Source organism: Gorilla gorilla, chromosome 5 (genome assembly GCF_029281585.2).
Source record: "Gorilla gorilla gorilla isolate KB3781 chromosome 5, NHGRI_mGorGor1-v2.1_pri, whole genome shotgun sequence".
NCBI lineage: Eukaryota > Metazoa > Chordata > Mammalia > Primates > Hominidae > Gorilla > Gorilla gorilla.
Genome location: NC_073229.2, coordinates 59726838 through 59740137, shown reverse-complemented (window position 1 = coordinate 59740137; position 13300 = coordinate 59726838). Strand labels below are relative to the sequence as shown.

Genomic DNA, 13300 nt, shown 5'->3' with positions numbered 1-13300 from the left:
TTTATCTGTCGCCCAGGCTGGAGTGCAGTGGCACGATCTCACCTCACTGCAAGCTCTGCCTCCCGGGTTCACGCCATTCTCCTGCCTCAGCCTCCCGAGTAGCTGGGACTACAGGCACCTGCTACCATGCCCGGCTAATTTTTTGTATATTTAGTACAGATGGGGTTTCACCATGTTGGCCAGGTTGGTCTCTATCTCTTGACTTCGTGATCCACCCACCTCGGCCTCCCAAAGTGCTGGGATTACAGGCGTGAGCCACCGTGCCTGGCCTACTCCCACTTAATCTCTAAACTCCTGCAATCCCATTTCTTTCACCATGGCTGTTTCATGGAATTCAGGTGATCAGAACCACCAATCCCCACCAGTCCCGGGACAGCCCACCCTTTCTATCACACAAACCACCCTGCCTACTTCTGATGGGTGTTGCAAATGCCCAGGTAAAAGTCTTCTGTCTTCGTGACATCTTAGGATTCCTGCATCATGGAGGATCATCCTATCATGCACTTTAGACTGGAAGCTTAAAAGGGTGGCTTCTCGGCCCGGCGCAGTGGCTCACACCTGTAATCCCAGCACTTTGGGAGGCCGAGGCGGGCGGATCACGAGGTCAGGAGATCAAGACCATCCTGGCTAACACGGTGAAACCCCAACTCTACTAAAAATACAAAAAATTAGCTGGGCGTGGTGGGGGGGCGCCTGTAGTCCCAGCTACTCGGGAGGCTGTGGCAGGAGAATGGCGTGAACCTGGGAGGCAGAGCTTGCAGTGAGCTGAGATCGCGCCACTGCACTACAGCCTGGGTGACAGAGAGAGACTCCATCTCAAAAAAAAAAAAGGAAAAAAAAAAAAGGGAGGCTTCTCATCTCTGACCCATGTCCAGCATGTCCCAGGGCTTCCGAAGGCCTGCCCGATGTGTGGAAGGCACGTGATAAGGCACCTGATTGTTAATGATCACAGCTATCTTTATTGACCACCTACTATGAGCCTGGGACAGCTAAAGTACTTTTCCCATATTAATCCCCTCATTCACCATATGAAATAGGAGTTGTTACCATCTTCCTTTTGCAAATGAGAAGGCTGGGACGGAAAAGTTAAGTAACCTGCCCAGGATCACACAATCACACAGCTGGCAAATAGCAGAGCTGGGCATCAACCTAAATCCAGAGCTCACTTACTTAATGACCATGCCAAACCAATGCCAGTGCTATCTCCTGCCTAGAATGAGGAATGCTTGCCAGCCAAGAACCGAAGACAGCTCTCTTTTTGCAGGTATATTGCTGTAGCAGGTTACCCTTCCACACCTGAGGCCCTGTGTGCACCTCAGTCTTACCTGTGGAACAGGAATCTCAAGCAGAATGACAGAACAGGAAAGCCTCATTTATTCAGAACCCAGACAGCCACAAAAAGGAAGAAAAAGCAAATGCTTATATATATAGGTTGTATTCTTTTTTTTTTTTTTTTTTTTTTTTTTTTTGAGTCTTGCTCTGTTGTCCAGGCTGGAGTGCAGTGGCATGATCTTGGCTCACTGCAAGCTTCCCAGGTTCATGCCATTCTCCTACCTCAGCCTCCCGAGTAGCTGGGACTACAGGCACCCGCCACCACACCTGGCTATTTTTTTTTTTTTTTTTGGTATTTTTAGTAGAGACAGGGTTTCATCGTGTTAGCCAGGATGGTCTCAACCCCCTGACCTTGTGATCCGCCCGCCTCGGCCTCCCAAAGTGCTGGGATTACAGGCTTGAGCCACCACACCCGGCCCTATAGGTTGTATTCTTATTTTATGAGGAGAGACTTGACAGTTTCAGGCTAGTACCTGAGGTTTCTTTTCCCAAGCAGCTTATAAGCTAGAAATTGCAAACTGCTTTTTGTCCCTCAGACCTGGTATATAGGCATATTATGTGTGGCTTGCATGGTTTTGTTACTGTTTTTCAACTCAAGTAATATAGATATTTTAGGAAATTTCTTTTTTTTTGTTTTGAGACGGAGTCTCTCGCTCTGTCGCCGCCTCCCAAAGTGCTGGGATTACAGGTGTGAGCCACTGCGCCCGGCGGAAATTTCTTTTCTTTTGAGACACAGTTTCATTCTGTCCCCCAGGCTGGAGTGCAGTGGTACGATCTCAGCTCACTGCAACCTCTGCCTCCTGGGTTAAAGCGATTCTTCTACCTCAGCCTCTTGAGTAGCTGGGATTACAGGCGTGCGTCACCATGCCTGGCTAATTTTTGTATTTTCAGTAGCGATGGGGTTCCACTATGTTGGCCAGGCTGGTCTTGAACGCCTGGCCTTGCTGGTCTTGAACGCCTGGCCTCAAGTGATCCACTCACCTCAGCCTCCCAAAGTGCTGCGATTACAGGCACGAGCCACCACACCCAGCCTTCTTCTTTTCTTTTGTAGTAATGGGGTCTTGCTGTGCTGCCTAGGCTGGTCTTGAACCCCTGGCCTCAGTGATCCTCCCAACTTAGCCTCTCAAAGTACAGGGATTGCAGGCGTGGCCATCATGCCCGATCTAAGAAATATTATCTTGGGGAAACAGGGAATCTATGGCCACACTCATTACTATGGTGTAGCAAAAGTCTGAAGCTAAGCAGTACTTTTTGGGCTTTGGATGGGACATGTGCTATCTACTGTGTCTGGCCCCAACAGCTCCCTTAACCCCATGTGAGTTGCCATTTATCATGTGGTGTATGCTGGTGTTTTTCTTTTTTCTTTTTCTCTTTTTTTTTTTTTTTGAGATGGAGTCTCGCTCTGTAGTCCAGGCTGGAGTGCAGTGGCACGATCTCGGCTCACTGCAACCTCCACTTCCCGGGTCCTGGTTCAAGCAATTCTCTTGCCTTAGCCTCCTGAGTAGCTGGGATTACAGGCATGCGCCACCATGCCCAGCTAATTTTTTTGTATTTTTTACTAGAGACGGGGTTTCACCATGTTGGCCAGGCTGGTCTTGAACTCCTGACCTAGTGATCCGCCTGCCTCGGCCTCCCAAAGTGCTGGGATTACAGGCGTGAGCCACCGCGCCCGGCTTGGTGTTTTTCTTATATCCAGTTTGTTTTATTCATTAACTCAAAAAAGATTTATTGAGCCAGATGTGGTAGTGCATGCCTATAGTCCCAGCTACTTGGGAAGCTGAGGTGGGAAGACCACTTGAACCTGGGAGATAGAGGCTGCAGTGAGTCGTTATCATGCCACTGCTTCCAGCCTGGGTGACAGAGTGAGACCCTGTCTCAAAAAAAAAAAAAAAAACTTACGGAACATCTACTATGAACTGGATACCATCCTGTTTTGGTGGTGTGGTGTGGGAGTAGACAAGCTGTAAACAGAATATGCAAGCAAAGTATATGCTATACTAGTGATCAGTGGTAAGCAGAAAAATAAAGCAGGGAAAGAGCATAAGAAGTGTCAGGGCTGGGGAGCTGGCATTAAAAATTTAGGTAGGATGGCCAGGAAAGGCTGTAAGAGGAATGCAACTTTTGGACTTCCTGAAGGAAGTGAGGGAGTGGGCCATGTGGATATCCGGAGGCAGAACATTCCAGGCAGATGGAACAGCACGTGCAAAGAGAACATGTCTGCCTGGTGTGTTCCATGAACCGTGTGGCCAGAGCAGAGTGAGGGAGAGTAGTGGGAAATGGGGTGGGAGTATAGATGCTGCAGGGTCTTTGGCAGTCACTCCAAATGAAATGGGGAGCCTCTGAGAGTGATGGGTTGAGACTAGACTGGAGGGCCAAGGGTGGGTCAGGGAGACCCGGCAGGAGGCTACCACTGTAATCCAGGTAAGAGATGATGCAACTCGGACCGGGGGGTAGCAGTGGAAATCAAGAAGAGAAGGGGATTGGAGATGTATTTTTGACGTAGAATCAACCAGAAGTGGGTCGCAGGTTGGATGTGGGGGACCAGTAAGGTCAAGGAAGAACTGAGTTTGGACAGAGGAAGTAACAGAGGAGGAAAAAAAGAGTAGATTTTGGAAATATTTTGAAATTATTAATAGCTCCTCTGTGATCTGCTGATCAGAGTGTGGGGATTGTGTGGGATTTGAGAAAGAGGAGTCAGGAATGACACCAAGTGTTTGGCCTGAGCCATTGGAAGGATGGAGCTGCCATTTTCTGAGATGAGCCTGTAGGAAGAGCGGGTTTTTTGGGGAAAGATTAGGATATCAGTTTTGGAGAAGTTGAGTTTAACTGGCCTATTGGACATCCTTGTGGTGTTGCCAAGAAGGCAGCCTCCAGTGTAAAATGGAAACTAAAAATAGGTCAGTTCACACCAGCTCTGATTTGGTAGTGCTGCCTAAAGTGCTGTGTCGGGATTTTAAATGCCCATCCAGGCTGTTTCTTTTCTTTTTTCTTTTTTTTTTTTTTTTGAGACGGAGTCTTGCTCTGTTGCCCAGGCTGGAGTGCAGTGGCGCGATCTCAGCTCACTGCAACCTCTACCTCGTGGGTTCAAGCGATTCTCCTTCCTCAGCCTCCTGGGTAGCTGGGATTACAGGCATGCGCCACCATGCCCAGCTAATTTTTTTTGTATTTTTAGTAGAGATGGGGTTTCACCATGTTGGTTAGGCTGGTCTCGATCTCCTGACCTCGTGATCTGCCCGCCTCAGCCTCCCACCTCTGATTATAGGTGTGAGCCACTGCACCCAGCCAATTTTTGTATTTTTAGTAGAGATGGGGTTTTGCCATGTTGGCCAGGCTGGTCTTGAACTCCTGACTTCAGGTGATCCGCCCACCTCGGCCTCCCAAAGTGCTGGGATTACAGGTGTGAGCCACCGCGCCCAGCCGAATAGTGCTCAATTTTTACTAATAGGAATGGACAAGCAAAGAGTTTTAAAGATTAATGTGAAATATTGTACAAATATTACAGATGCTCATAATAGTGACCTGGAATACTGTAAGCACTGAGATAGCTCCTTGATTCTCAAAGAAAAAAACTAAATTATATGAAGTTTGGTTTAATGCTTTTTTTTTTTTTTTTTTTTTTTTGAGACAGGTCTCTGTTGCCCAGGGTGGAGTGCAGTAGTGCGATCTGGGCTCACTGCAATCTCCATCTCCCAGGCTCAAACAATTCTCCTGCCTCAGCCTCCTGAGTAGCTGGGACTACAGGCGTGCGCCACTGCGTTCGGCTAATTTTTATATTTTTTTTGGTAGAGATGGGGTTTTACTGTGTTGGCCAGGTGGTCTCAAACTCCTGGCCTCAAGTGATCCGCCTGCCCCTGCCTCCCAACGTGCTAGGATTACAGGTGTGAGCCACCATGCCCGGCCGGCTTTGTGCTTTTAAGTCCTGCAATCACAACTAACTTTTTAAAAAAGGGTTCACCACGTGCCAGCCACTCTTCTATGTATTTTAAACAAATCAACCCATTTCTTCCTCACAACCACTCTATAGGGGAGGTACTACTGTTATCACCATTTTTAGAAAAGGAAACTGAGGCACAGAGAGGTGGTTTAACTTAGTCAAAGTCACACAGTGAGGGAGTGGAGTGGCAGAGGGGTGTGGCTCCAGGCCCTGGAGGGTCCTCTCCATACGCTAGACCATGCGTTTACCATTAGAAGCCAGGTCTTCAGGATTTGCTAGAGATGCAATTCTAGGAGTAGAGCTCTTGCTGCTCAAACTTTTGCTTTTCTTAGAGGGGTTATGGATGCATGTTCATAACAGAAAGGGTACTCCTTGAGAAAGGGAATAATAATAATCATTTCAGAAACTACTATCTCTGAATGCTTGCTTTGTGCCAGGCACAGGTAAGACATTTTCTGCTCGTTTAGTTTTCAGAACATCATTATAGGGCTATTATATTATCCCCACTGGATAAAAGAGGAAGCAGAGAGGTTCCAGTAATTCTCTCAAAGTCATAAGCTGTGGAGCCAGGTTTGAACTGAAAGCAGTCTCTGACTCCAGAACCCTGTTTAGCACCCCTGTTCTCAGCCCCATGACTCGCTTGGCTCTCCCCAGCATCTCAATGGGTCTGAAGGTAACTAAGCCATGGCATGTGGACTGTGGGGTGATGGGCCTCACCCATCACCTTGTTCAGCCTCTCACTTCTCAGATGCGGACTTTTTTTTTTGGAGACAGAGTTTCGCTCTTGTTGCCCTGGCTGGAGTGCAATGGCACGATCTCGGCTCACTGCAGCCTCTGGCTCCGGGGTTCAAGTGATTCTCCTGCTCAGCCTCCGGAGTAGCTGGGATTACAGGCATCCACCACCACACCCGGCTAATTTTTTGTATTTTTAGTAGAGACAAGGTTTTACCATGTTGGCCAGGCTGGTCTCGAACTCCTGACTTCAGGTGATCCAACCGTCTTGGCCTCCCAAAGTGCTGGGATTACAGGCGTGAGCCACCGTGCCTGGCCCAGATGGGGGTATTTTGATGACGAAGAGGAAGAGAAAGAAAATGTATCTTTCCTCCTTGGGGTTTCTTATTTGGCCTGTGACATTCCATTCCCACCCCTCCTCCAATTTGCCATTTTATTGACTTTTTCTAACTGGATGTACCTGGGTAGAAACTCCTCATACTATTGGCCCTGGTCATTGCTTTGTCTTTAGTTTTCCTTTTAGAAAAACAAAAACAAAAACAAGAAAAACAAGAGGAGCCTCTATTTCTTTGAGGTGGAGGTAACTGGTGAACTTGTGCTGGTCCTGCATTGAGCTCACCTGCCTCCCCAGTGGCCAGTCCTTGGCCCTGAAAGTCGGGGATGATCTAGCTCTAGGCATGGCTGTTCCATCCAGGGGTGAGGCAGAAGTATCTCTCCTAAAGTCCTGCTCACCAGGAACTCCCGTCGCCATACTGCAGGTTCACATCCAGCTTTCAGGACTAGTCAGTCTATGTGGCCCTCCCTCAATTAATAAATCAGCAACTAATTGGCCAGGTGCGGTGGTTCGTGCCTGTAATCCCAGCACTTTAGGAGGCTGAGGCAGGCAGATCACTTGAGGTCAGGAGTTCGAGAACAGCCTGGCCAACATGGTGAAACCCCGTCTCTACTGAAAATACAAAAATTAGCCGGGCATGGTGGTATGCACCCGTAATCCCAGCTACTCAGGAAGCTGAGGCAGGAGAATCACTTGAAACCGGGAGGAGGAGGTTGCAGTAAGCTGCACTCCAGCCTGGTGACAAGAGCAAAACTTTGTGTCAAAAAAACAAAGAAACAAAACCAAAAAACAAAGAAAAACACAAAAAACCCTTCTATTTGTTAAAAAAAAAAAAAAATCCACCGTGAACCAAAAATTAGTAAAAACAATGAACTAAAATTTTGTTTTTGCAAAATGTATGATAACAAAATGTTAAGGAAGGTCATGTGCCGTTATGGTTCACTGCAGCCTTGAACTCCTGGGCTCAAGCGATCCTCCTGCTTCGGTCTCCCTAGTAGCTGGGACTACAGGCTTGTGCCACCACACCCAGCTTTTTTTTATTTTTATTTTTTGTACAGATAGGAGTCTTGCTTTGTTGTCCAGGCTGGTCTTCAACTCCTGGCTTCCAGTGATCCTCCTGCCTCAGCCTCCCAAAGTGCTGGGCTGATGGGACATTTTTATACATAGTGCCATGTTACTATAAATGAGAAGTTTTAAAAATACTGATTTTAAAAATTAATTTATGTCAAGAATTTTTATAACCAAAGTTAAAAAACCAAACAAAAAATATGAAAAGGGTTAATATCTTTGAGAGGTGATGAGAACTTATAAGTCAATAAGAGAAAACAAACATCCCTATAAATGAATAAGCTAAGGACATGAATGGGTAATGTACATAAGAAATGTAAATGTCTAGTAATATGCCAAAATAGATTTATTATTACTAATAAGCCACTTTCACTCTCTAGTTGGCAGAGTTGTTTTGAAAAATAGATATGTAATGATGGTGGAGAAGATTGGTTTAACTATTCAGCAGGAAAATTTGGCAATTAGAAGTGTATCAAAAGCCTTAGAATGTTTCATAACCTTAGATTGGGAAATTCCACTTCTAGAAATTAATTCACTTCTAGAAATAATCATGAGTGTGCACAAAGATATTACCACAAAAATATTTTACAGTATTATGTCTAATAGAGAAGAACTAGAAATAATTTAAATTTCCACCAATACAGGTTTGCCAAAATACATTTTGTACATTCACCTAATGGTATACTATGTCCCTATTACAAATTATGTCCTAGAATATTTAATAGCATGGAAAAGTGTTAACAGTATTTTTTTAATGAAAAAAGCTTACAAAACAGTTTGTGATGATTCCATTTAAAATGTGTGTTTATTCATAGAACAAAGATTAGAAAAATAAACATTGATATATTAAAGGGTTATTTCATGGCAAATTGCAAATGATTATTTCTTTTTTTGTGGCTTATTTGTATTTTTGAAGTTTTCTACAGTGTAAAAGAATATTTTATGATATGAAAACTACAATACAATTTATAATATAAGAAAGAATAATTCGGCCGGGCACGGTGGCTCACGCCTATAATCCCAGCACTTTTGGAGGCCGAGACCGGCGGATCACGAGGTCAGGGGTTCAAGACTAGCCTGGCCAACATAGTGAAACCCCATCTCTACGAAAAATACAAAAATTAGCCGGGCGTGGTGGTGCGTGCCTGAAGTCCCAGCTACTCGGGAATTGCTTGAACCCGGGAGGTGGAGGTTGCAGTGAGCCCAGATCGCACCACTGCACTCCGGCTTGAGCAACAGAGTGATACTTCGTCTCAAAAAAAAAAAAAAAAAAAAGAATAATTAACAGAAAATGGTTAGACACTTCCTTAGTGTCTCCTAAGTCAGGAGGACCCCAGTAGGGCAGGGATCCTCATGGCCTCCTACCATTTGGAGCATTATTGGAGGTCTTTTGTCGGCCTCTTCGTCAAGTGGAATCCAGCTTCCGGTAAAACTACAAAGTAACCAAAAGTTTGGGAGGTGGAAGAAATGCAACCGGCAGATCTCACAGAGTCTGTGCAAGAAACTGATTCAATGAGAATCTAGTTTCTCCGTCCACAGTTTCTCCAAACAGAAACTAAGACCGACTTTAGGGGCTTGTCCAAACCTAGGCAAGCAACTTAACAAGGTGAGGCCATGACTCCATGGCCTTTCCTTTCTGTTATATGCTGACTTAGACTAAAGCTCTCATACTTTAAAGTGCACAGAAATCTAGTTAAAATGCAGATTCTGATTCAGGTTAGGGGTGGGCCTGAGAGTCTGCATTTCTAACCAGCTCCCAGGCGATGACCACGCACGGGACAGGTCTGGGATCACAGTTTAACTAGCAATGGTGTAGAACACAGAATCTGCAGCAAGAAGGCCAGCTTCCCAATCCTAGCTCTGCCACGGACCAACTGAATGACAGTTGCCTCGGTTTCCGAGTTTTCGTGAAGATGTAGTGAGTCATTACATCGTGAGGCTTTCGAGCAGCGTTCACTAAGAACTAGCTCTGACATTATTTATCGCATTCCTTAGAGCAAGCAGCCAGTGAAGTAGGGTTTGACGAATGAATAAGTGAATGAATGACCTTTGGAGAAAATTCTTTCCTGGGTGACTAGAGTCCGAGAAGCAAAATGGGAGGGCCCGTGGGTGGGTAGGAGGCCCACCTCCTAGAAAGTTCTCTGCACCCGGTGGTCCAGAGTGCCCGGAAGCCGGCCGGCTTGCGCTCAGCAGCCCAATGGGGCCGCGGGAGGGAGGGGAGAGCGCTCAGCCAACCCTTTCCGTCCGGGGCGCCGCAGCCCCGCCCCTCGGAGCGTTGCGACGTCCGAGCATTCCACGGTTGCTACATCGTCGCGAGGGGCGGGGCGCCTGTCAGGGAAGCGGCGCGCGCGCGGGCGGCGGGCGGGCTGGGGATCCGCCGCGCAGTGCCAGCGCCAGCGCCAGACCCGCGCCCCGCGCTCTCCGGCCCGTCGCCTGCCTTGGGACTCCCGAGCCCGCACTCCCGCCCTGCCTGTTCGCTGCCCGAGTATGGAGCTGCTGTGTTGCGAAGGCACCCGGCACGCGCCCCGGGCCGGGCCGGACCCGCGGCTGCTGGGGGACCAGCGTGTCCTGCAGAGCCTGCTCCGCCTGGAGGAGCGCTACGTACCCCGCGCCTCCTACTTCCAGTGCGTGCAGCGGGAGATCAAGCCGCACATGCGGAAGATGCTGGCTTACTGGATGCTGGAGGTACCGCCCGGACGCGTCCCCCTCCCCCACCGCTCCCGGGTCTGGATACACCGGGGCCGCCCTGTCGGGACATCCCGGTCCCCACAGCAATCTGCAGGATGCTCCGAGGCTAAGACTCCCGGGGCCTGGCCTTTCACTAGGGCACCCACGCCAGCTGCCTCCCTTGCTTTCCCGAGCCCTAATCGGCTCCTCCCGACAGTGACTGCCAGTCACTTGGCACCCTAACTGTGCCTCTCTTCGGGCTGAGAAAACGGGACCAAGGACACTCTCTCCCCTTCGGCTTCTCACAGCGTCTCCCGCTTCCCTCCGCCTCCCGGCCTTCTCCGGAGAGCGCGCCTGGAAAACCCTGGGCTCGGCCGCCCCCGCCCGGGAGCCGGTTCCTGTGTCTTTCGCGGGGTTCTGGCGGGGAAGGCGATGGGGGTGGCGCGCGCCCTGTTCCGGCCGACAGGGAAATGAAAAGTGCGGGAGGCAGCGACAGGAGCCTCCTCCCTTCCCCTCGGGTGTGTGCAGTGGTGGCGGTGATGGGGGTGAGGTCCCAGCTCTCTGGCTACCATGGGTGACCCTTGCGTCCCACTTCCCCTCGCTGTGGGGGAGGGGAGTCTCCGTTTGGAATCCTCCGTGAGCAAGGGCTATTTGGCTTTACCACCCCCCCGTCAAGGGGAGAGGGGAGGAGGCCGCGCAGAGGAAGTGGGGGGCGTCACCTTGGGGAGGGCGCATCCTCCTCCTTTATTGGTCCTTGTCTCTAAGTAGCTTACCCTCTCTGCCGTTTTTGCTCCCTATCCCACCTCACTTCAGCGCTCCCACCCCCCCGCTGCTGTGTTCCCCACGCTCCAGCCCCAGCAGTGACTGTGCGCCCTCCCCCAGGTATGTGAGGAGCAGCGCTGTGAGGAGGAAGTCTTCCCCCTGGCCATGAACTACCTGGATCGCTACCTGTCTTGCGTCCCCACCCGAAAGGCGCAGTTGCAGCTCCTGGGTGCGGTCTGCATGCTGCTGGCCTCCAAGCTGCGCGAGACCACGCCCCTGACCATCGAAAAACTGTGCATCTACACCGACCACGCTGTCTCTCCCCGCCAGTTGCGGGTGCGTGTGTAACTCCCCCCACCCCCGACACGTATTGTCTCTCCACTTTCCAGGAAAAGGAAAGCTTGAGATATCAGAGGCTTTCTGCCCCCTGGAGACGAAGCAAGGCGATCAGGACCTTTGGGAAAGGAATTGGGGTGGAACAAACGATGGGGCATTGTGGTGTGATGGTTAGTATCACTCCCGCCCAGGCTTGAGCTGCAGGCAGGCATTAAACCCCCTCCTCCTGACCTCCAGGGGATGCCACTCCTTCCTGGTCTTTCCCCCAGATAGCAACAAGTCAAACTGCATGTCTACACTCACTAGTACTTTGCCTCTGGGTTTACGCAGCCACCGTGAGTTATTTATTGGCAGCAGAAGGGCATGCCTGCACACCCCCACTGGAGTAGGGGAGTGGAATGTGCTTCATGTGGGGGAGGGGGTTTTGCCTTGGTTGAGTCTTTATCCTCATGTGGACTTTGTGATAGAAAAGCCTCCCAGAGCCAATTAAAGCCAGGCCCTGATTGCTTTAAGGAAGGGCTGATGTATTTCATCCCACCTTCTTTGCTTCCTCTTATATCCCGGAAGAAACAGCTTCTTCCTAATCCTTCCTCGTCCTCATTCTGAGGAACTGGAGCAGCTGCTTTGGGCCTGGTGGAAACAGCTCCCTCTTCCCCCCTTAGCCCAAGGCCCAAGCTGAGGGACAGACAGGGAGGTGAGCTGCAGCTGCTTCCGATGTGATAATGGTGCCCCCTCCCCCGGCCCGCCCTCTCTGACCAAGGTCTTTCATAACCCTGTGGGGAGCTGCTGTCACTCCTGTGGTTTGGGAAGTGGCTCCCTGGGCCTCTTGCTGGAAACTTGGGCTGGGCTCAGGCCGGGCAGGAAAGTCACCGGTTCTGTCCCGCCTCAGAAGGAGCCTGGGGAGGAGGCGGGGGAGCTGCTGGATCTGGAAGAGGTTATTTAGGACATGCAGATTGTCTCCTAGGGAGGCTGGGGGAGAGGGTGGGTGAGCTGGCACCTTCCTCCACCTTGCTCTGTGGCGGGCCAAGTCTTCTGCTGACCCTGAGAGGAGTCTCTGGGCCCCATCTCCCAGGGAGGAGGGCAGCAAGCAGGCTGCTGTGATTGGCTGGCAGGGAAGCCAGGGTACTGGGGCCCCCGACTGCTGTGAGTCGAGGAACAGGATTCCTCTTCCTGCCAAGTAGCTCAGAGATGGGAGTAGGAGGCCAGAGTTGGGAATCCAGGAGGCGCCACAGCTCTTTGTGATGAATCTGGTAGTTTTTGGCAAGTCTGAAGGTGGAGCTAGTTTCCAGGGCCAGAGAGCAAGATGTTTTTGGAGGGGTTGGGGCTGGAAGGTAGAAGGGGAACTTCCTTTTTGTGAAAAGATGGAGGTGGTTTGTGTGCCCACGTATGAGGGTTTTTCAGTACAGGCAAAAAGTACTCTTCCCTCTGCCCGAGCTGGGGGTGGAGTGCCCAAAAGACTTCCTAGAAGGTCAAGGTTGGAAGGGACCTCTGAGAACTCCAGTTGGTCCAAATCCGTGTGCAGCAGAGGAGGCTGAGGCCCAAGGAAGGAGGGAAAGGTCCTGCCTCAGCATCGCACTGAGCAGATGAGTGTAGAACCTGGGTCTTCTAGCTAGACCAGGTTGCCTTAAAAGTCAGGAATGTGATGGCTGCTGCCACCTACTGAAGCTAAGGACTCCCAGGGGTGTGTTCTCCACCAGTTAACACTGGGATTCTCTGGTTGCCTGGATATGGGGAAGGGTGGCCACCTTCCCTCAAACACAACCCCTTGCCTCCCCATAGGGAGAGTCCCACTCCCAGTTGCCTTCCAGATGCTTCCTTAGAAGCTGGGTCCCTTCTGTTTACTGCTGAGTTAGGAGTTGGCTCCTGGGACATGCACTAGGGGTAGCGTAATTTATCTGTCTCACTTCTGGCTCCAGGCCAGGCTATTTTCTCTGGGGCTCTGTGAGGATAGGGGTTGATTTGAGAGGCTGACACCTAAGCTGGGGCCAAGAGAGAGACAGCTGTGGCTGGGGCCTGGAAGAGGTTGGGTGGGGTTGCCATTTCTGCCTCAATAAGGAGTCAAACCCACAAGTTCCTTCCTGAGATAAAACAATGAAGAAATCCTCATGTGTGCAACTCAGAAATGGGGCCAGGTC

At 50.1% G+C, this 13300-nt stretch overlaps 1 protein-coding gene across 6 annotated transcripts in view; it reads left to right on the top strand.

The window, feature by feature from the left end:
- Window positions 1–13300, top strand: part of CCND3 (cyclin D3) — a 114422-nt gene that overhangs the window by 97844 nt on the left and 3278 nt on the right. Inside the window, exons 1-3 of one of the 6 annotated variants that reach the window (XM_063707138.1) lie at window positions 9684–10085; window positions 10376–10585; window positions 10950–11165. The exons of 1 other annotated variant lie outside the window; for it this stretch is intronic. In XM_063707138.1, the coding sequence (XP_063563208.1) occupies window positions 9888–10085; window positions 10376–10585; window positions 10950–11165 (624 nt within the window). In that variant the 5' untranslated portion in view covers window positions 9684–9887. Of the gene's footprint in view, window positions 1–9581; window positions 10086–10375; window positions 10586–10949; window positions 11166–11218; window positions 11336–13300 lie in introns of those variants that run through there. 4 more of the 6 variants (XM_004044001.4, XM_055389626.2, XM_031012064.3 and 1 more) reach the window with 4 other exon arrangements.